Source organism: Nanorana parkeri, unplaced genomic scaffold (genome assembly GCF_000935625.1).
Source record: "Nanorana parkeri isolate BGI_ZX_2015 unplaced genomic scaffold, ASM93562v1 scaffold713, whole genome shotgun sequence".
Classification (NCBI taxonomy): Eukaryota; Metazoa; Chordata; class Amphibia; order Anura; family Dicroglossidae; genus Nanorana; species Nanorana parkeri.
In genome coordinates this window covers 639,776-662,258 of record NW_017306981.1, presented here as the reverse complement: position 1 = coordinate 662,258, position 22,483 = coordinate 639,776, and the positions used below count along the sequence as shown (strand labels likewise).

Sequence of the window (22,483 nt, the reverse complement as noted above, 5' to 3'; positions counted from 1 at the left end):
AACATATTTTATATAACCTTGTGTAACTGCCACGCAAGTTTTTTTTGTAATTCAATACTATTGAGAGTTAACTTTTCAGTCTGGAGTCGGCTATGATTTTCTAAAGCTGACAAAAAAATTACATTTCTCTGTCTTACAGAAACACTCTATGTAGAGCACGCCCCAGGAATCTCGTTCCATTTTAATATATTGGCTCACTACTTTTTTCATAAAACCTGCACAGAGCTTGAGGTAGAGTTCTGGGTTCCCCGACACCCTGAGATGCAGGGTTTTAGGTTTACAACTCTTGGACTGATAAAAGGATTAAGCCAGGTAGACCCCCCACTTAGTATTCAGTCTGAGGACACTAGTGCAGTGATCTGTTATCTACATAACAAAAACAGGTACAAATTTTCAATGACTCTTGCTTATTTTTTAACTTTAATTAATAAATAGGGAGGCAGTGTGACAATGCAAACCCTAGAGCATGCCCCTTCAAAAACAATAAAACAAAGGCAGCTCTTAAACATGTCTATCCTTTAACAAATTCTTAAAGCCTGAGGTTTAAAAATATTTTTAGCCATTTGAAGGGAATGACACACAACATTTTTGTCTGTCTTTCCTTTTAAGAACAAAACATTTTCCATTGGCTAACACAGCACAATGCAATTCTTTCACTTTAACAAAGACGTATGAAAAATAAATAAATCTAATTACTAAATGTTCCAGAGGAGAACAGCAATTACATAATCTACCTTCTGTTTTAATTTTCTGTAAATCCCTTTAAGGTAAAGAGAAAATATAAGGAAGTAAAATACAAACCAGTAAATCATGTAGTTATTTAAATGCTGAAAAGATTAATGAACCTATTAATCAGTGTACTACTAACACAGAAGCAGGACACTAATAATCATCACCATAGAGCAAAACCGACACAGCAAGTCCAGTAACGAGTAAGAGTTTTAGTAGAGTAAGGCCACGGTTACCAATTAAGCGAATAAAGTCGCTGAAACATGGGCAATCAAGCACTACGCTCTAGGGCAACCATTAATCGGTAATTAGTAATTAATGGTTTACATGGTCTTAATTTTAAATGGCTCAATGGGAGGAAGTTACAGGTATGCAAATTAGCAGCATGGGAAGCAGACTTCAGCAGTGATGGATGGTACCCCATGTTTCACATTAAACACTACAAATCATCAAAGATTAGTAGACAAGTAGGACTGAAGCAGCAACAGGGTGAATCAAAAGCAGGAACTTGTTGATAAATGACTCTATATGCATGAAAAAGAGAGAAAACAAGAGACTACGCCTCTTGGAAAGGAGAACACACTAATTCTTACAGTTCATTGGTGCAGTTGGCTGGCTTATCCATCCGGTGACCCTCTTTCAGCAGCTTGAAAAGTTCCTCAACAGGAATGCCAGGGTATGGTGACCCTCCCAGCGTAAAAATCTCCCACATTAATACGCCAAATGACCAGCTACCGGAAGAAAGAGAAAAAAACTAATTAAGAGTTTAGAAGAACACTTGGTTATGTTTATATGAATACTACGAGGCATATTTAACAATATGTGCAAAGTACAGTGATTTATAGCCAACCAGTTATCATTTAACGGAAATCCCAGCATATGACATAAGATGGCTTGCATTCTTCAACTTTATTATTATTAGGCAATACATCAACCTTTTCTTTTTTAGGTAACTCGGGGCAACAGTATAACACTGTACCAAAGAAAAGTAGATCTGTTGACCACCGCAACTAAAATGCAGCTGTTAGCTTTCGTGATCTATCCTGTACTGAGAAATTAAAAGTGCTCTTCCATTGTTCCTGCAATGTACCTCCTGGAAAGTCAGCTTCTCTGTAGGCTAAAGAAAATTCAGTGCCCCTTTTATAATTTACTGACTCTTACAGGGAGTGAGACTGTGTAAAAATGTCTTTCATTGGGCGCTGACTTCAAACACCTGCATACACTAACAGGCATATTTCCTGGATGTGTCATTCAATCCAAACAAAGTAGTACCAGCTCAGCAGTATCATCCCTACTACTGTGTTCCCTAGAGACTCTCATGCATTCTACTGACTTCAATGCAGGCATGGACTGATAATTTGAAATGTATAAGAAACAAAAAAGTATTTCAGAATACATATCTAACACAAGTAGCAGGAACTTGTCAAAGGTATTTAATTTTGTGTCGATAAAACATTAAAATGGCTCCAGTACTACTTCAAATGAAAGTGCTGACAGCACCTAAATAGTATACCTCTGCTAAGCTTCCCATATTTGTGGTTGTAAAAAAAATGTGAAGCACTTTACTTTGCATGTTGAGTGTTTTTTAGCCCCAGTCCAGCAATGCTTGGATGCACTGCCAATACACAAAATAAAATATGATAAATATGACTTACACATCGCTCTGATGAGTGTACACCCGGTCAAATAGTGCTTCTGGAGCCATCCATTTTACAGGCAGCCGACCCTGGAACAAGCACATTCATTAAAGATTTAGCTATAACAGTAGTGACTAACCAATACATAATGCTCAGAGATACTGTAATTATTTAGAGGAATACACTCTGTTTTTGCGTTCCAAAGGTGATGTACTTCTGCATAACATTCACAAGCAGTGCAAAACAAAACTACCCAGTATATAGGGTGAAATGTCCATGTTATGTCCCAGGACTAGTATGTAGCACCCAGTTACAACTCCCTGGCTGTCAAAAGGCAGGAAAACATCATAGATTCTGTTAAGCTACAAATGTATATGTTAGCCGTCTCCTTCTGCACTAATCATAGTTGATGGGGATCCATCAAGACTCATAAGTGCTTACCTGAGGGGGAGAAGCTGGCTTACAGCCATTTAAGAACTACTAAACCTGGGCCTCGGGGGAGATAGGAGGAACTTAGTTCAAGTTTCTGAAACGATTCTACTAGCAGTGAGAGGTAGAAAAGTAAAAGGTTGCGATATTTTATGTTAGTTTGGCTGAAATGGGAAGTATACAGTAAGTGTGAGTTTTATACTGCAAATGCTTATTCAGCTAGTGATCCAAATCATTTTCAGGCATGTTTCAACCAAACTGGTGCAACCACGTCGACTATTAATGGCATGTTCATGAAAACATGTATAAAAATACCTGTAGCATTCTAAGTCCTAGCTAATATACAAATAAAATGATAGCTCTTCAAAACCTTGGGCTCACAGCTGTCCTTGGAAACCTGCTATAAGTGTTCTGCTGTGGATCATCTTGGCTAACTGCTCCCTAGATTCCAAGCCAGGGGATTTTTGTTATGTTTTGTTAGAATGAGTATGATTGTGATGAGCACCTATTTACAAATGTATTTTTCTATTTGCCACCACAACCCTTTAAACCCATGAATACAGCCTACCAGTGAAAAAGGTTTGACAATAGTGTATTAAAAAAAAGAAGAAAAAAAAAAAGGAGGACCACCATCCACTGATCCAAAAAAATGTTAAAGGGCAACTGAATCCTAACAGCTTCCAAAGCTAAGCTGTTGGTCACTGTAAACAAGTTGCTTCATCTGAGTGAATTATCAGCTTTGCAATTTTCTCACTGGGTGTCCTCTGCTTTCTATCAACACATATCTAATTGAGAAACAAGGGTGTGTCTGCCAGAGGTGTACAGAGAATTTCATAGTGAAAAGGCTCCAGTTCTAATTGAAGCGACAACAGCCCTTAAGTTTTACAAGGATGTTCTTGGCACATTCTATATTTAAAATAAAAGTACACACGTGTGACCAATTAAAGCCCAATAGAACGTTCAGTTTAAAGCAGCTAAACATATTCCAGGTGCATCAAAACAAAAAGGTGTGCAAAGTCTTCTAGTTTGTTTCTTTAAAAAGTCAAAAATTCTGCCCCTGCCAAAAAAAGGACCCTTGCACCCCTGTTTGGAAGCAGTGATCTCTCTGCAGGGGTCTGACACACCCATTGCTGAGTTAGATCCAGAGTTCTCCAATCAACAGGAAGCTTGAACCCACAGGGGAGATTTACCCTGTTGTCCCAATGGCTGCTGCCATTGGAACAGAAAGTGAAGGGAAATCTTTTTCTGGAAACATTTATCAAAGTTGAGATTTCCCCTCAATGTTAGGGAGATTTTCATTACTTGCTGTGCAGTAAAAATTCTGCAATAAAAAAAAACCTTTCACACCTATTCCTTTCAAATTAACTGACAGTCCAGGACTAAACAGATTGGACTTTTAGATTGTAAGCCCTCAGGGACAGGGCCCTCCTTACCATCTTGTCTTGAATTGTATTGTGATTGTAATGTCTTCCTTATATTGTAAAGGGCTGCACACACTGTTGGCGCTATATAAATCCTGTATAATAATGTATAAGTAATACACTGTAAAAAAGTTTATATTCAATATAAAACAGAGGAAGTTACTATTGCATCATGGGAGCTTTTATTGGCCTTCTTTAGACCTGTTCAGTAAGAACATACTGAGGAGGAGGGAGTTCATTTACTGACATTTTTCCACATGAACCTCACTGCTAGAGTAATAGAAACCCTATAAGGAGTAAGTGTTTTTATTCCCCACAGAGAGGTTTCATTTGTTTGTTTGTTTGTTTTTAAAAGGAACCAATGACATATTATATGACCTATTTATCTGCAAAATATGATTAGAGGGATGCTAAAATATGAAAACCCAAAAGCACATAAAGATTCAGGAAAGCCATTTATGGATTCTTATTCTTACTTACATTTGTTGTTTTCTTATAATAATCAATATTGTTGACATCTCGTGCCAGACCAAAGTCTGCAATCTTCATAACATTGCTCTCAGTGACCAGCACGTTCCTGGCTGCAAGGTCCCGGTGTATACACTACAACATATAACCACAACTGTATTGGTGCTAATAGAGAACTATGGGAAAATGCAAAAGCATATTGTAGAACTGAAATCATTTTTTTTTTTACAGTTTTGGATAGAGTAAGGGAGGGTTACAATCCCTGTCAGATGTGTACAATTGAGGATATTTCCCTTCACTTCCTGTCCGATAGCCACAGCAGGAAGTGAGAGGAAATCCCTCCAAAGTGAATATCCTTGGTGTTCAGCAGTGTCCCTATTTTCCATCTATTCCTGTTCTGGCAACGACTCAAAATTTTGAATTGTCTTTCACATTCGGAGAGAGCGGTCACCAGGATAGAGAAGGTGTATAGCCCTAATGAGGAAACACACAGCAAGAAAAACCTGACAGGTGTTCTAATCCCTCCCCACTCTATCCAAAATAATAGTTTAAAAAAAAGCTTTGGCTTCAGTTGCATTTTAAAGTCCACATGAAGCCTAACACTTTTTTAAAAAATCTTTGCATATTCCTGTATCCCCACATGTAAGGATTTGTGCAATATCTTTGATTGGAAATTATCAAAATACCTTTTACTCTCAGTACAAATGTTGCTTCCTGGTGTCTGACTGCAGTGATCTGCATTGGCAGAGCCGAGTAGCAACAGCCATACCCCTCAGCACAAGGATCCTCACACAGACTTATACAGCAGAGATGGGGAGGAGGTGTGTCTGACTAGGTCTGTTATATTGCAGGTTGTACTGTGTCCAACTCTAATGCCTAATAAACTGCACGGACTCCCTGCACAACTGCTATAAATGGATCATGAAGGTAAGATTATGAAAATGGAGGCTATGCATATCTATAAAATAGATCTATGAAAATGCAAATCTATTTATGTAACTTCAACTGGGATTTCACTTCAGCTTACTGAGCGGTTTAATGCTGTAACAAAAGAACAATGAAATGAAAACTTTTTAAAATAATAATAAATGTCTATGTTGATGCATTGCTAGTTATACATCTGTTAATATTAAATGGAGCACAAAGCCAGAATTTTGTGTTCTTCAAAAATGTGTCATTTAAAAATGAAAGGGATTGTTCTTAAATGTTTACACACTTTTAGGGGAAATAGCCAAGATACACATTTTGCAGAGTCTGCAAAATAAGACGAGTGCCTAGGGGCACTCAGCAAATACTTGCTTCTTTATAGGGGTACACTAATTTAACCAAGTAAGGAAATGCTGTAATTGAGGTATTGCACTCAGTGCTGTTGGTAGTAATCAGAACACAGGAGTCCTTTATGCAGCTCTACAGGTCCTTCATATTAGGAAGTAAAATGAAAACATTTATCCATTTAGCAAGGCATACTTTAGGGCCCTGCATAATATTAGGGGAACAAAACAGGTCATAAATACGACTTACAAAGCTGATCATTTTACTCCCGTCTTGCCATATTTAATTGGCCAGAAAGACGGCATTATGCATATTACACAGGTATACAATTTGCTGAACAAATAGCTTCAAATGCTTATTATTAAAGTAATAACCATACTCTGCTAAAAGTCTTTTATTACAAGGGAAAGCAGCGTGAAGCAAAGAACGCCCATTACAATCCACCATTTTTGCTTTACCTTCTGTGATGCCAAGTACTCCATGCCCCTGGCCAGCTGGTAAGTGCAGGATACCAAGTCTTTAAAAGTCATCTGTTCTCCAGGCACCCTGTTAATGTCATAGGAGTACTCCATCTCAACTGGGCGCCGGGCCCTGAGGTACTCACGTAGGTTCCCTTTAGCAGCATACTCTACAATTACATATAAGGTACCTACAAACAAATACAGTGGTTAGAAGGTAATTCACACCACATCTTGGACAGTCTCAGCTTTATATGTGAATAGACTTATCATAAAGCAGAGCACAAGGCAGAGCTTGATACATTGTTGAAATGCACACATGTATACTGTTTAAGCTGCCTAAAGCTTTGCAACTCTGTACAGCTTGTCTTGTTTAACACATTCCTGATAGGAGGGTGACACCGCTCAACAGCTTTCAGTGTCTCTACCTCTTGGCCTTCACAGTGGACAATGAATCACCATCATCATCTCTGGCCAATGAGTAGGTAGGTGACTTGAAGAACAGTAAGACGGAACCAGAAATAGCTGTGGGATCTCACTGGCAGTTTATTGTGGAAATTGTGTGTAAATCACAATGCTGGGTGAACAGAATTAGAAAACTTTTTACACGTTGAACAGTAAATATATTTTTTCCATTCACACCTCAGCATTTTTGCTACACATTTACCGAAGCACAACAAAGTGCAACATGAACATAGCCATTATTTTCAATAGTGCCTGTTCACCCCTGAGCATTGTGTCGCTTGATAAAAAACACAAGCTTTTTTTGGGCAAAATCCAGTGTTTTTGGACCCTTCGACTTCAATAGGAGAGCCTTGAAAATGCCTGAAAAACACGCGTAGCACACATTTATTTGCGCATTTCTCACCTAACAAACTCCTGCTGCTATTAACTAGTATTCCATTGGCTAAAATAAAGAGCCCAACTCTGAAAACACCTGGAAAATGCACAAAACATTATTCAAAATCAACTGAAAATGTTCACGACGCTCAAGAGTGAATGTGGGCTGTGTATGAAGCCAAGTTTACCTAGATTCCACTTTAAATGTACACAATGTTATTAAAGTGTATATATATATTTTACCAACCTTTTTTGGCCCTGTATCCTGCTTTGCAATGTGCTACACAATTACTCCTCTCCTTGATCTCCGCCATACAGTCCTTACTGCCTTTGGACTTAATTTACTAACATGTAAAGCAAGGTGAAGAACCGTAACCTATTGTAAATATTCAATCAATTGCAGGGAAATTTTTAAAAAATAGAGCTTCTGTTGCCCCAGATTGGATATCTGAACACATATATAAAATTAAAAAAATTATATCATAGCAAACAATATGTACAGCATCACTGGGGAAAGAAAGTAACATTATAGTGGTCATGGCATATAGTGGTCATGGCATTATGTAGAAATAACAGGGAGCAAAGTACCAGGAGAAAGTCTGTACAAATGGTCTCTCGTCTGAATTTTCTCTACTGGAAAAAGCCAAGACACTTCTGAGCTTAGCGAACCTTTAACCGTAATTTAGGTTGGCCATAAGCTACTAAAAAGATTAAGGAGGTTGCTAAAAAGCCTTTATTACCATGCTTAAACCACAGACAGTGGCTACACTCAATAATTAAAACGGCGTAGACAGTCGCTAAACTCACTAATTAAAAAAAGACACAGACGGTCAGTAAGTCCACCAATTGATTTGGCATGTTAATAACAGGACAGAGGTAAAGTCTAAAGGTCACAGAAGTTAGTCTAAACTTTGGATGCTAGAGAGGAGAAAAGTGTACTTGTATAGGCTGCAGGGTGGGAATGCCTGTCATTACAGTGCCGCCTGACACTCTCCCTCCTAATGAGCTGTATTGGTCCTTTCATTATCAAGGACATAATTAAAGACTTGCTGAGTAGCACCTTGTTGTGGCACTCACCTCCTTGTGTGCATGCACCCAGCAGATTGATAATATTCTTATGTTTTCCAATCATCTTCATCATCTCCATCTCCGAGACCAGATCAGCTAGGTCTTTCTCAGTAGCATCATCTATGTGAAGATCCTCAAAGTGTTATTCACATATAAAACCAGCTTAAAATCTTATGACTACAGCTAATTCAGCCTTTCACTGGTATAAAGGATAATATGGCTGCACCTAGCACCATGGTGCTGAAGAAAATCGCTGACTAAAATGATTGATTTTGTTTTGGGTAGAGATTAAAAAAGGAGACAGAGTATGTTATTTTAAATGAAGGCGAACAGGAAAAATCAGTAAAAGAAGACATAAAATACTTACCTGGTCCCATCTAACATATCTTTGATCTTCACTCTCAAAGAGCTACGCTGGCTGTAGAACCTTCAGCATCCATCACTTCCAGGAGTAGAGAACGCCTGGTCCACTGCTGTGTTTGTGGTTTTACCTAATGGCTAATATGTTATTACTTTTTCCTGTAGTAATGTAGCTACAGGCAGGTGGAACCACAGCACGCAGAAGTGGACTAGGTATCAAACACTTGGATGCTGAATATTCTTCACCCAGCATAGCTCTTTAAAATGAGCAAGGAGTTGCAGTGTAGGCAATGGGACAGGTACAGTAAGTATTATTCCTTTTCTTGTACAAAGGTTTTTTGCAACCGAGTCAATTTACTAAACAAATGCATTTAATCCACTTATGTATTTACTGCCGGTCTCTAAATGTATTTGTTCATACACATCCATATTTGTACCTGAATCTGTCTGTAAATTCACAGTAGAGCAGGCTTCAGACTGGGAGAAGGATGGACAGGACTAGGAGTGTAGTGTGCATGCACTGTAAACACACATGCTGATTGGAAGAGAGGACAGAGTGAGCAGAGGGATGGCCCCATCAATACTCTGCTGGTCCTCCACACTCCAATCAGCAAGTGACTGAGAAAGCACAAGTCATGTCATACAAATGATCCACATAACAATATTGCCATCTATTCTTTGATATTTAAGTAGATCTATAGCCCAAACCTTTTCTTTTAAAGTGGCACTGAACTCAGGAGTTATATCTTAAAAATGCATTCAAGGACCTTAACTATTATCATAAATATATCTTATTTGTCTATCACTCAGATCCTCAAATCATCTCTGAATTGGTGATGATATTGTCCTTCCTTCTGGAGGGTGGCTACTTTTGCTCCCCATGGTTCCTATATGTGTTTTAAAGTAGTCACCACTCCAAGCTCACTCCTGTGATGGACTACAATCTAACGTTTAGTTTACTCATTTGCATTGAGATTGCAGTCCATCACAGGAATGAGCTTGGAGCAGTAGCTACTCTGCAACACACAGGGACCATGGGGAACAAAAGTAGCCATCCTCCAGAAGGACGGACAGTATCGGCATGAATTCAGAGATGATTTGAGGATCAAAGCTGAGTGATACACAAATAAGCCACATTTATGTTAACAGTTAGGGTACTTGAATGCATTTTTAAGATTTACCACCAGAGTTTAGTGTCACTTGAGTTTTTGATAGGGTAGGGAAGGATTACAATGGAAGGGAGCCATCCAAACTCCCTCCCTTCTGTACACTCACTAGCTTACAGGAGAGGAACTCCTACTGAAAGCATAATTTCATCTTTCTTCTGGAGTATAGCAATTTATTAAAAATACATAACCTCAGATAATTATCCCCATCAAGCTGAAAAAATTATTTTGTGACCTTTCAAAGAATATATATGTGAACTAAAGGATGTTTTATATACTTACCTAGAATGGTTCTTCAACAACATAGCTATAAAAGTGATTGATTGTATATAAACTCTGCACAGATTTCAGCATATACAACTTATATGCAGAATAGTGGATCTACCTTGCTGGATGAGAATGCATGTCACTGAATAGTAGTAATTTAAGGCTTCATGGAGAGGAACATTAGAGCAAGAAAGTACTTGCAGACAGCATTTAATGGAAAAAGGCAGTAACAGAGCCCTGAGCGATCACACACACAAGGGATGGTGGCGAAAGGATTGCATAATTTAAAGGACACAAATCAGTAAATTACACTTCTTCCCATACGTGCTGTCTTTCTTTAAATCACAGAGAGGGGCAGCAAAACTGTCAGAGCTTCTGATTTATCCTCAGGTCAGGAATGTGACCCTATGTCCCCCACAGAGAAGGGAGAAGACAGCCACACCCCTCCCCCCTTACCTTTCAGCATTTTTAAAGCAACAGTCACTGACTCCTTAGGCCGGTCTTTGTCGATCCCTACAGCCTCTGCCATGACCACTTGTCCAAAACAGCCCTCACCAAGGGGTTTTCCCAGCGTCAGCCTGTGGATATATGCACATATTATTAACATGCAAAAAACAGCAGGCTCTGCCTTCACCATGCTAATAAAAATACAGAAACCTGAAAATATGTACAATAGCACAAAAAAGGAAGGTTAAGGGGGACTGCCAGTATCTGCTGTGCCGACAGCCACCAAACACTGATGGCAACTTTTACACAACACTCATAAATGTGTGTCCTTTTGACTTTTGTATTCTGCATTCTTGTTCTAGGTCAGTGACTCAAAAAGCATTGAAACAATTGGGTCAGCATAACAGCTATTCAGAATGATGTCAGTAGAAGCCTATACATTTCTCATAGCAAAGGTTTACTTTAATTGTATATGTAGTATTTCATAATATGCCTTTCTTTATATAGGAAGACTAGGGATGCACCGCAATTTCACCCGCCCGAAGCCCCCAGCAGTAAAGTAAAAAAAATAAAAATAATAAAAATAAAGTATAAATTTTTTTTAAAGTTTATTAAAAAAATAAAATATTTTTTACAAAATTTGAAAAGGGTAGAAAAAAAATGTTTTTGGTTTCGGCCTGGCTTTTTTTTTTTCAGTTTTAAAAATTTAATTTTGGTGCACCTCTCATTGAGTACTTCCTGCATACTATGCCTTTCTATATATTCTGTATATGAAGGTCATACAAGTAGCTTCTGCCCAGAATGCCATTAATAATATCTGAAAGACACATTAGCCCTGTAGCCAGCTAAAAGAATATACCTGAACTTGGATGGTTTAGTTACTGGCCTCAAACTGAAATTAGTAAAACAATCACTCAAAATTAATAAGCACAACATCTATTAATACATCTGTCTAAATGTCTATTGGGCCAAAAATATGTTTCTGCTATACCTGGTATTGCTGAGCACCCATCTCCAATATCTGCTTTTAGCGCTCATCATACCTGCAGTGTGATCTTCAAAGGCCTTTGTTACATGGTCTGCAGCTCAGGTGAAGATTACACTGCAGGTAAAATTAGAGGTATAAAGCATATATAAAAGAAAAAATAGCCAGCAACCCAAAAGGTTGAATATTACTGGCCAAATACCAAGATTTGTCAAGGCTTGGTTATTTAGCTAATGAATACATCAGATTCCTCCAGCTTTGGCAGAACAATCACATATAGGAAGACAGTGGTAAAATGACATACTTTTCTCTTGAGAATTCCCACTTGGGATCATGAGGAAGTTCATACTCCGATACATTGGGTAGCAGGACTGTATCAGCACTGGATAACAAGCGAGTAGTAATCCGCACCAAGGGTGTTGTGGAGTTCATAGAGGAACTGGAATCTGCCGACACCTGCAAGAGGAAAGAGTGATGTGATAGGTGCCCAATGGAAACAGCATTAGGAAAAGCCCCCCAGTCAGCCCACCATGTGCCAACTAGATCGATGACCATAAAGTCATAAAAAGTTAGTAGAAAATATATATTTTTTTAGAACAGTCTCTTCTCAGTCATCAGACTGACTCCTATGCTGCACCCAAATCCTAACTATAGCTTCATTTTGATGGTACTGTGACCCATATCAGTCAATCAGAGCTCAGCTTTCATTGGTATAACTACAGTAAAATGTTAAATGCGAATTTCTGATTGTCTTTATGCATTACACATTCATGTTACTAAAGTAGTTTGTTAAAAGAGATTTATGCCATAGTTATATAGCATTTAATTGTGTTGAGTCCTATTGCCATTCTTTTGCATTTATCTTTGCCTAAAATTATGACATAAAAACTTTCAGCTACAGGAGTACACTATCCCACTGTATAAACTGGGTGAGTGTAATGAGGTATCTCAAGACAGAATCATATTACCTGTTACTGCTGCCCTTTAAAAAGAAAAACAGCATTACAATGAAAAGTTAAATCTGATACATGAGGCCAAAACAGAAGCATGCAGGTATACACGTGAAGCATGACTCAAGTCGCAGACTAGACAACATTGTAGTAGAAGTGAAACCTTATGCCATTATGCCTGGGCAACCGATAAGTGCATTTTACTGTAGAATATAAAACATTTCTCCATTGTTGAATGTTAACATTATGAAGTGCAATGAATTAGCAAAAGGGAGTCTCAAAACTTACAAATTCAAATCTTCCATACTACTTAATGAATATTCCAGAAGCACTTTGTTGTCTGGACAAATAGATGTTGGCAAAAACTGTAAAAGCTTCAAGTTCTGTCAACAGTCCATTCCAAACAGATCTGACTCCCGTGCGAGGCTCAAGCTTCAGGCCTAACCAAAGGAGCAATAACGAGATTTTCTGACCATTGGAAGCACTCAATGATGACTGGATGCACTCAATCGCTGCCCAAGACTTTCCAACCTATTCACCTGGCCTTCTTAAGAGGGATGCGAGAAGCTAAATCTACGTGCACTGCCTCTGGAGTGTAGAGGGTGGCCAAATGCCTTCCCACACATTGTTCTTGGGGAGACATCTGGCCGTGTATGACCAGCTTAAGATCTATGACTTTAATATTGGTAAAATTATATAGATTTTTATGCATTTTGGGACAGTCCATGTTGCTTTTTGGCAACGAGATTAAAACTTGCATCTTCCCAATCATCAACATTCATGACTGGACCCGATTGATTTCCAAAAAGCAAAATCAACTGTTCATGTGGACATTTTTAATAAAGAATATGAACAGCTCTGTTGTTGTAATGACAGACTTGGGATATTCCACCTCCATCAGCTAATCATCAGACAGAATGACAATTTTCTTTTTTAATTTTTCTACAAAAACACAGGATAAAGCCTGACCACTAGGTACATACACATCTATTAAACTCTACATGGATACTACATCTATAATGGCATGATGTAAGCAAAAAGCATAATTGTAATTCAGGTTTGACATACTACTTACAGAAATGTAGATATACCATATTCAGGTGCACTCAAACTGCTATTGTAGTGCATGACAAAAAAAAAAGTCTAGGGCTACTTGTCTTTTAATAGGAACCTCATAAATCAAGAGGGACTTTCTAGCAAATCCTTATGTTAATATAAATTGAATTCACAGTACATTTCACTGGGCCATAGCACTAATCCAGTTGCACTGGATATTTTTATACTTTATCACTTTCCTCTAATATCTATGAGCACATGGTAGCTGACAGACAACGAGAAGTAGGTTTTTTGAACTCTTTATCTACTTTCTGTTACCTGGCGGTGGAGAGGTATTCGTTTGCTGAGTTTATGGACAACAGGTGGCCTGATTAATGATTTCTTCTTTTTAGCTCCCTGACGAAGCTGGAATATGATGCAAACTCCGATGAAACAGAAGATGAGGAAGCCACCGCCAACATATATAGCGATTTCCATGTAGTAAGGCAGAGAAGTATCCTCCATAGGAGTTTCTATACCTGAAAACGATGTGGGGGGAGAAATGTGAGCTGTGGCTAATAGAAAAATAGAGGGGTTAGAGGATGGATGAAGAATCCTATACCAAAGTACACAAACTCCAGATGCATACACATCTATACATAGAAACACACACATACACGCACACGATAGGCAGGCCTTAGAATGACTCTAGTCTACCACTAAACATACAGCATATAGTGCTTGATTAATTAATCTGTTCATTTTATGTGGCTATTCTAGTATTTCCATCAGAGGTTGCAAGATTATTTGACTTGGCATTCTTATATTACTTATGTTTTACAACTATGGCACTGGATTTTAAAGAAAGCATCAATTTCTACCTCTTCCACCATCATAATTCCCTATTTAAAAAAAATGGTATGTATGTTCATATATAAAAATCTGTAGAGAAAGGATATCCTTTAAAATGTGAAGTACATGTGTCCCCAATGGAAAAATTTCCTTGTTCTGGTGGCAATTCAAAATTGTGGATTTACCCTCCAATTTAATTCCCCAGTACATTGGTGATCATGGCAATTAGAGCGAATCTCTCTAATGAGGACACAGGCAGGATTAAAATCCTAATAGGGGTTGTAACCCCTCAACACTCTATCCAAATCTAGTAAAATGTTTTGTTGTTAGTTCGGCTTTAGGGTTACAAGCCACAATACATGTTTAATACTTAATTCACTAGTAGTCTAGCTACATTTAAAAAACACGTCTAAGCTCAATAAATAGCTTGGTTCTGAATTTAAAACCATAACAAGCTTGAACTGATTTAATACACAACATTATTAGTTGTTAATTTGGATCAAAAAGCTGTGTATTTACTAAAGGCAAAGCAAGTTGTCACAAGCACTTGCCTAAATTAAGTTGGTGCAGATACATCAACCTTTGTGTAAAAACAGGCAACTTATTGGCGTGTTAAAAGAAATCAAAGGTTGGTACAACTTGGAAACCCACCTAAAGGTGGGTTTGCATGAGGAGTATACAGACCTTCCGAAATGAGAGTACTGCCTAGCTACCAGACGGCAGCCTTGACCTTCTCCCTTGTTGTAGGTACTTCTATCTAACAGAGTTTTTCTACGTTTCCCTGCACTTAAGGACTAGCTCTGCACACACAGCTTGAACACCTGACCTCCGCATCCTGGAACCAAGACGTTGAATGATGGCTGTATGTGAACATAGTGCAATCATGCATTGCTAGTACTGGCAGGTGATGATGCCCAACAGTGTGCAGCACACGGTGGTGACTCACAGCCACACTGACCTGATTTGACATCAGCCTACAGTTTACGTATGGGCAGAAGCTGGCAACAAAATAGCTAAATGCCTTGATTGGCATGTATGAGGAAGGGGAGAAACATGATCATCCAGCTGAACTGAAAATAAAATGTTTTACAACAAGTATTTGCCCTAAATTTATAAAGTTAAAATGTATATCTCATGTGTAATGTACAGTTAGGACTGGAAGTACTATTACATTTATATTTAAACTGACAGTATAATATATACAACCATATAATGTTTAAAATATATTAACATAATCAAGGGGCTAGTCCATCCAAAACTATTATTTTTAGTTTTAGTGGATATTAGAGTGTTAAACCAACCACTCACTTATTTCTGAGCAGGTCCCACTTTCTCTGATGGTTTTAAATATAGCTTTCATTATGTAAAATGCAACATTGGGAACATTCAATGGTGAGCTTAATCAACAAAAACTCAAAGATGGAGAGTGAATCCCTGAGGGGAAAAAAGCCACCAGACATCCTCTGTCAAAAATATCATTTTTGGATAGGTTGTTTAAAATATAAAAACACACACACATCACTCAATACCCAAGTGTGCCATAAACCACATATGCATACAGCAAACATGTTTCTAAAACAGCTGAACAGTGAGCATTGACTACCCTCTAAAGGGAGGGAAGTATTACCTTTCTACGTTAAGTAGCTGTTTGTCCCCAAATTATTATAGCAGCAGAAAAAGAAGAAAGAAAAACGGATTGAAATGTCTAAAGAGATTGGACAGACCAAAGACGACAGAAGAGATCTATATACAAAGTAATGTTTTTCCTTTATGATTTAAACCCTTTGCCATGTGTATTTTTTCCTTTTCAGGAGCATCAGGGGTTAAATCAAAACAGAGGTAAAACATCTTGCCCAGATTGCACAAAAACATGCTATGCAATCAGGGAACCATGAAAGTAAATGCAAGGGTAAACCTGCAACACTGTTAACACCTGGATCGTGGAGAAATAGCCATTTTGGTTTGATTTTGGTGGGTGATGCTCATCTCTGGACAGCAAGATGTACGTCACAGGGTTAAAATGAATTAGGATTCGCCTGCAACCAATCAACTTCTCGTCTTCCAGAGTGTTTTATGTGCATATCACATTTAAGGGACGATATTAGGAACATTTTAGATACCATAAAATCTCAAATAAACTCTTCAGTTAAAAAGTACATTTAAATAAAAACTTATTCTATATTCCAGTCAACCTCATATCAAGTCCCAAGGAGGACTTGATATGATAGACAGAGATATTACACACATTCTATTTGAAATGGCTGTTGAGTTCTTCTTCTGATGAAGCAGACAATAGTCCGTAAAATGCATTAACAACATGACCTCTGGCCTAACGTTATTGTACAGCAATGTAAACTAGTATTCGGTGGAGCTTAAAATGCATCAATGGTTGTGATACAAACAATTAACGTAATGCTTGTTTTTATGAATTACTATGGAATACCTGTTCAATATATACCTAAAAATAATGTACTTCTGAACTTAAGTATTTATCTGTGATTTTATGGCATCCAGGAACTAACTTCTAAAATGTGATATGCACACAGAACACTATGAAAGACGAGATGTTTATTGATTGCAGGCCAATATTTAGCAACTTTTTAATGCACTGCGTAAGGATTTATTTAAAAGTCTTGCATAACTTCTGTAAATGTGGTGGTAGAAAGAATCACAATGTTGGTACATTTAAACTCTTGCACAGTGTTTACAGTTGACCCTGCAATAGCACAGGAGGCAGAAACCCAAGACAGTAGCATAATACCTGGCAGAACCGTCAACCAGGCAGAATGTTGAGAAATCCCAATGGAATTTCCAGCTATACAAGTATATTCCCCAGCATCCTCAAAAGAAACATTTTTGACATACAAGACTTCTATCTCTTCATCTGTAATGTTAACACCGGCAGCCTGGAAGAGAGGGAGGGCAAAAAAGAAAAGAGAAAAAGCAACACCCAATGAGAAAGGGATACATGTGGAGGAGGCTCAGGAGATATCTTACTCTTGGAGAGGCATACAAACCTCTCAGGATCTCCCTCGTGTTCCACTGAGACCTTCTCCAAAGACCCAACATACCAAAGAATCACCAAGAAAAACTTTCCATTTTGGAAATGCAGGGTGCAGATTAATGCACATGACCCTTCACCAGGATTTATCACCATAAATGCATGCAATCACATAACATGGAAAAACAAGACTCACAAAAGGAGGATTTCACCTTCTGGTACATTATCATAAGAAGAAGGGGGGTATAGAACAAATAGAATGGACTACATTAGTATATGGTCAGTGAGTTAGCGGCTTCACCAATGGGCACTCCCCAGAAGATGACTGATACCCATATATCCCTTTCATGCAGTGGTGGAACCCATTATATAACTTCAGCCTATTTTTAAACCAATGAGGTAAAATCACCTAATTTCTGACTTCCTACTGCAGCCAGAATAATTGGGCAGCCTCCATAGTTGCCATCTAAACCAAATGTTGGTCACTGAAATAAAAAACAGAACTGGTCTAAAACTGAGAGCAAGGACAATTCAGATAATATTTCACTAAGAAGCATGTTTCAGAAAGAGATGCTCAACCAGCCCAAATGGCAGTTGATGAGCCTGTTACATGCATCCATTCCAGGGGATGTCCTGTCTTGCACAACCCCCAACTGCTACAATATATTCAGTTGCTATGCACAAAAAATCCAAAAGAGGCTGAGGTTTGACTACAACTGAGAATGTTCCACTCACTAAAAAGGTGCTTAAACCTCCTGCACAAGCTGTTGAAAAGAAACATAGAAAGTGTATAACCAAGATGGGGGAAGAAATACAGAAGGGTAAAGGACATTGTTCAGTGAAATCCTCCAGTTTTGTGTGCATTTTTCCATGGCCGTACAAGAGTGCAGCAAAACACCAAACCCAGATTGTTTGTCCAACGCCACCTTTGCCAGAAGCACCAAGAGCCCATCTGCATCCCGTGCAAGGCAGGAGGAGACGTTACCTGGTTCTTTTTTCATCACCGTGAGCCAGGCTGACTTGTTGGCCTTTCCAATATAATTGGAGGTGAGACAGACATATTCCCCCGCATCTGCTTCTGTCACATTGTACAGATTCAGCACCTCAGCACTGGAACTGTTTATTCCCGAGTGCTAGAAACAGGCAGGCAACACATGGGATTAACATACAGAGCTGCAATCCAGGAGAGTATGGCTCAAACTACAACTTAAATGAACTCACCAGATAAACATAAAAAAAGCAAAATGATTTGTTTGGGTTACATCATCATTTTTCTTTGCACAGCTTTAATTATTAGGAGGTCAACAATTACTGCAGCATGTGAGTGTTACAGACCCACCAACATGACCCTCATAATAAAAGGTACAAAACATTCATACTGAAACATTTTTGTTCAGTGTCACCTGACCGTTAACTATGCTCAGGGTATTGCAATCAAGAGTGGGAAGATGATCAGTAGAATATTTTGTACCTTAAAGAGTGGGTCATATTTATGAATGCTCTGGCATTATAGATGTCCTTATTTTCTAAGCCAAGACTGACTTTGACTAGATGTGAACAGCAACTGGGGACATACAACTGGTCTGTCAAAACAATCTAACTTATCAGAATTAAAGCATTGATGTGCTGCCAAATTCAACAACCTAGATATTTTAGAAGTAATAGGGACAGGTTTTAAGCTTTGGAAATGGTAGTGTTAAAAATTGGAAAGGAATCACACAGATTCACTGAGATGCAGGTTATTATTAATCAGTTAACTTTTTGTTGACAAATGCCTTATCTGCAACAAACCGAACGTATGATGTTGCAAATTATGCGTTTGTCAAGAAAAGACTATAAAAGATTTTTCTTCTAAACAAAAACTTTCCTAAGGTTTCGAATGACAGCTGTTTGCATCTTTTACCATGATGTATTGACATATCTATCATTTAAGTTTTTGATCATGGGTGGTCTGCCAATATGGAAATTAGCGGTTTTCTTAAACTGGCATCATTTGTGGACTATACTCGGCATGATGTAAAGTAAGCCTGCGACCACCAACAAAAATATAAACTAGCGGTTAAACCAAAGACTAGACACCTTCAGTTGTATGAATGCCAGTGTTGTCCTGCAGAGTGTTTGGGTGCCCCAGAAACCCAGTTCATCCTCTACTAGGAAGAGCAACTAGCTTCTGTGATTAGCCCCACACCTCTTCTGATTTACTACTGGTCATTCACTACAAGGGTTTGGACACTTAACCAATAGTAAAACACAGAGATGGAAGAGAGAGAGACTAAGCCAGTGACTATAGAAGCTGGTTGGTGTGTCCAATAAGAAAATTGGTGGCAATTAAAAGCCCACAGATTGGCGGGGTGTTCTTGAAGAGACCATTAAATATTTAATTTCTGGATCGCTGAACATAGGGAGAATATTACATGTAGGGAACAACACCCTATTCCAGCTACTTTTCTAATGGGAGAGAAAATCTGGATAATACAAAGAGGAAACAACATCACAGTCACAGCTTTATAGCTTTAACTACCATAATTTGTTAAACCTAAAAATTGTAATAATCTCTTGTTATATCATCATTCATCATAATCGCACACTGTTCTATAAATCTTATGACAAGGGATTTTTTTTTTTAAAGTTGTGTGTGTTACCGAGAGCAAGTAATCCGGTGCAAATGTTCATATTGCAGCTGCTATTTTACAGTGATGATTGGTTGCTATGAGCCACACTGGCAGTTTATATTTGAGTATTACAGACCATTGCCCTATAGATATTCCAGTAATTCTTACCTTCAAAACCTTCATGTATGGGATCCCATCCTCTCCATATCGGCTCCCATTCTCCTCCACATAGCGTATCCAGCGAATGTGGGGCTGTGCGTCGCTGTACACCTTGCATACAAACTCAGCATCCCCTCCAACAAACGAAGTAGTATTTGCAGGGAGACCAGCTTGCAGTATGGGTCGGTGAGAGGAGCGCTCTGATGGCAGAACAGAGAAACCCAGTTAATAATTAAAAGGGAAAGTATAGTATATACACTTTATTAACACTTTTATAAGATTGCTTGTACATATTTTCCTTTTTGTGTTAGAGATGTGGAGATTAACCATTAGGGGAGCTCTCAGTGGCTCAGTGATGTTACTTCATCTCTTTCTTATCAACTCGTGAATACTAAACGGTCACTCAATGGTCATTGTTTTCAATGAGCACTACTGACACCAATATGTGCGTCATCAGACACTGAAAAGGGACTTTCAGTGTCTGATGACTAATGTACCGCTTTGGGATGCTAAAATTCTGAATAATCATACCGCCAGGGAGGTTAAAGCATTACCACACATTGATAAGATTATTTACATCAAGCTGATCTCCTTTAAAGCTTGTTTATCTAAAAATATTCAAAAGATTATACATTCCTTTTAATAACTAAATTACATTAATAAATCATTTTGGAATATGTAGGCAACAGAAATTGGGTACCAAGATGGAACAAAACATGTTGAGACTGTACACAAGATATTGTAATGACCGATAGTAGAATTTGGAAGATAATAGGTGACTAGGATGAAAACAATTATTACTGTTATTAAAAGGGAAATAAAACATATTTCAAATATTATGTTCACTTTGCGTATGAATAGCAATTTAAAGCAGAAGTACTTTGGTTCACACAGAACAGTCAGAGGTAAGAGTAATATATAGTATTACAATTAACCCCCAAAGCACCTTTAATTAGTGCTTTTTGGACTCCTGGCAGAACTCAAGTTATATATTAATATAAATTAAATTTGACTTATCAGCCTCCTATAATCCCCTACAACACCACCACCACACAAAATTAGAATGTAAATGTGCAGCATTAGGATCCAATCCATTGTGCTACTGTTCACATGGAACGAAAAAGGTACATGCTGGCAGGTGGAGAGTGCAGAAAGAGGAAAGGCATGAGCTCATCATTGTGCTGCTGCTTCTACACTATCCAGTCATTAGCTGGAAACAGAGAAGGAAAAACTATTCCACTCTAAGATGTACAACTACCCAGAGGGAAAGGGGCTTTAAAAAAAACATTCCAAACATAAGCTGGAAACAGAAAGGGAACCTGACTGTATTGCTTAACTGCTGCAGAGAAAAGTGAAGTCATCAACCTGATGGTGTTGTGTGCAGGGCAGTGTAAATCGCAGGACTAGAGGAGAATGGAAGCACAATCTTTCAGAAGGTAACATGGCACCCACATATGTATTTCACCTGTGTACTTAGCTGCATGACTTGAGCCCAGCCTTTAATACGTTGGCATAAATATTCCTAAGCAGAAGGCATTATCTCTTGTACTTATTTACTTTAGAGAAAGCAAAAAATAATTATTATTCATTGACCTTATTTTGTAACTATCAAATTATTAGAGGGTGGCCAAAAAAACAACTTAAAAATAGAATTTAGTCTAAAAGGCGGCCAATGTCTGTCTTCAAATGCCATGTAATGTAAAAAAGCAGAATCAGTTATCAGCAGCTTAAGCTGCCTATAAACATGAGATGACCGCCCCCCAACACCTGGACGTTCTCAGACCATATATTCTTATCTGAATGCCCCCAAATGTCTGTGCCTTTGTGTAAAATGTTGCTGTCCTAGGCCACAATCTCTGTAGTAAAAAAAAAAAAAAATCAACCCCCCAAAAAAAGGAATTCTTATGAGCAGTGGTCAAGTCTACAAAATAGCAGTCACCTATATGAGGAATTCACTGTGAAAAATTGGACTATCTATTGCTTGGCTCTAGAAAACTATTCTAAACATCTGGGCTGGTACCCATAACAGCCAAAATTCCATATTTCATCTTAAAAAAGCAAACCTGACTGGATGCTAAAGGCAGTGGTTGCACTATTGCAACAGTTTCCCTAATTTCATAAGCATTAGAACAACATTAGAATGCAACTTGTCTCTATCGCTATTCATGTGATCCAGACGGTTTTGTAACACCTTCTTGCAATAACTTCAACGGACTGCGCTTATGTTTTGTAAAGGTCACACATTCGCTCCACAACTGTACATATCCCGAGTTATACATGTTATAAAATAAATAAGGGAAGAGACGCCAAGAAGCGAGGAGGGGGGG

The 22,483-nt window shown here is 38.3% G+C and overlaps 1 protein-coding gene across 5 annotated transcripts in view; it reads right to left on the bottom strand.

The window, feature by feature from the left end:
- Nucleotides 1-22,483, bottom strand: part of FGFR2 (fibroblast growth factor receptor 2) — a 60,474-nt gene that overhangs the window by 5,736 nt on the left and 32,255 nt on the right. For 2 of the 5 annotated variants that reach the window (XM_018563959.1, XM_018563962.1), the window contains 10 exons: nt 20,166-20,356; nt 18,371-18,518; nt 13,866-14,071; nt 11,852-12,003; nt 10,572-10,693; nt 8,332-8,442; nt 6,415-6,605; nt 4,697-4,819; nt 2,385-2,455; nt 1,323-1,460 (listed from right to left, as the gene is read on the bottom strand). In XM_018563959.1, coding sequence (XP_018419461.1) covers nt 1,323-1,460; nt 2,385-2,455; nt 4,697-4,819; nt 6,415-6,605; nt 8,332-8,442; nt 10,572-10,693; nt 11,852-12,003; nt 13,866-14,071; nt 18,371-18,518; nt 20,166-20,356 — 1,453 coding nt within the window. Of the gene's footprint in view, nt 1-1,322; nt 1,461-2,384; nt 2,456-4,696; nt 4,820-6,414; nt 6,606-8,331; nt 8,443-10,571; nt 10,694-11,851; nt 12,004-13,865; nt 14,072-17,145; nt 17,291-18,370; nt 18,519-20,165; nt 20,357-22,483 lie in introns of all 5 variants that reach the window. The other 3 variants (XM_018563960.1, XM_018563961.1, XM_018563963.1) reach the window with 3 other exon arrangements.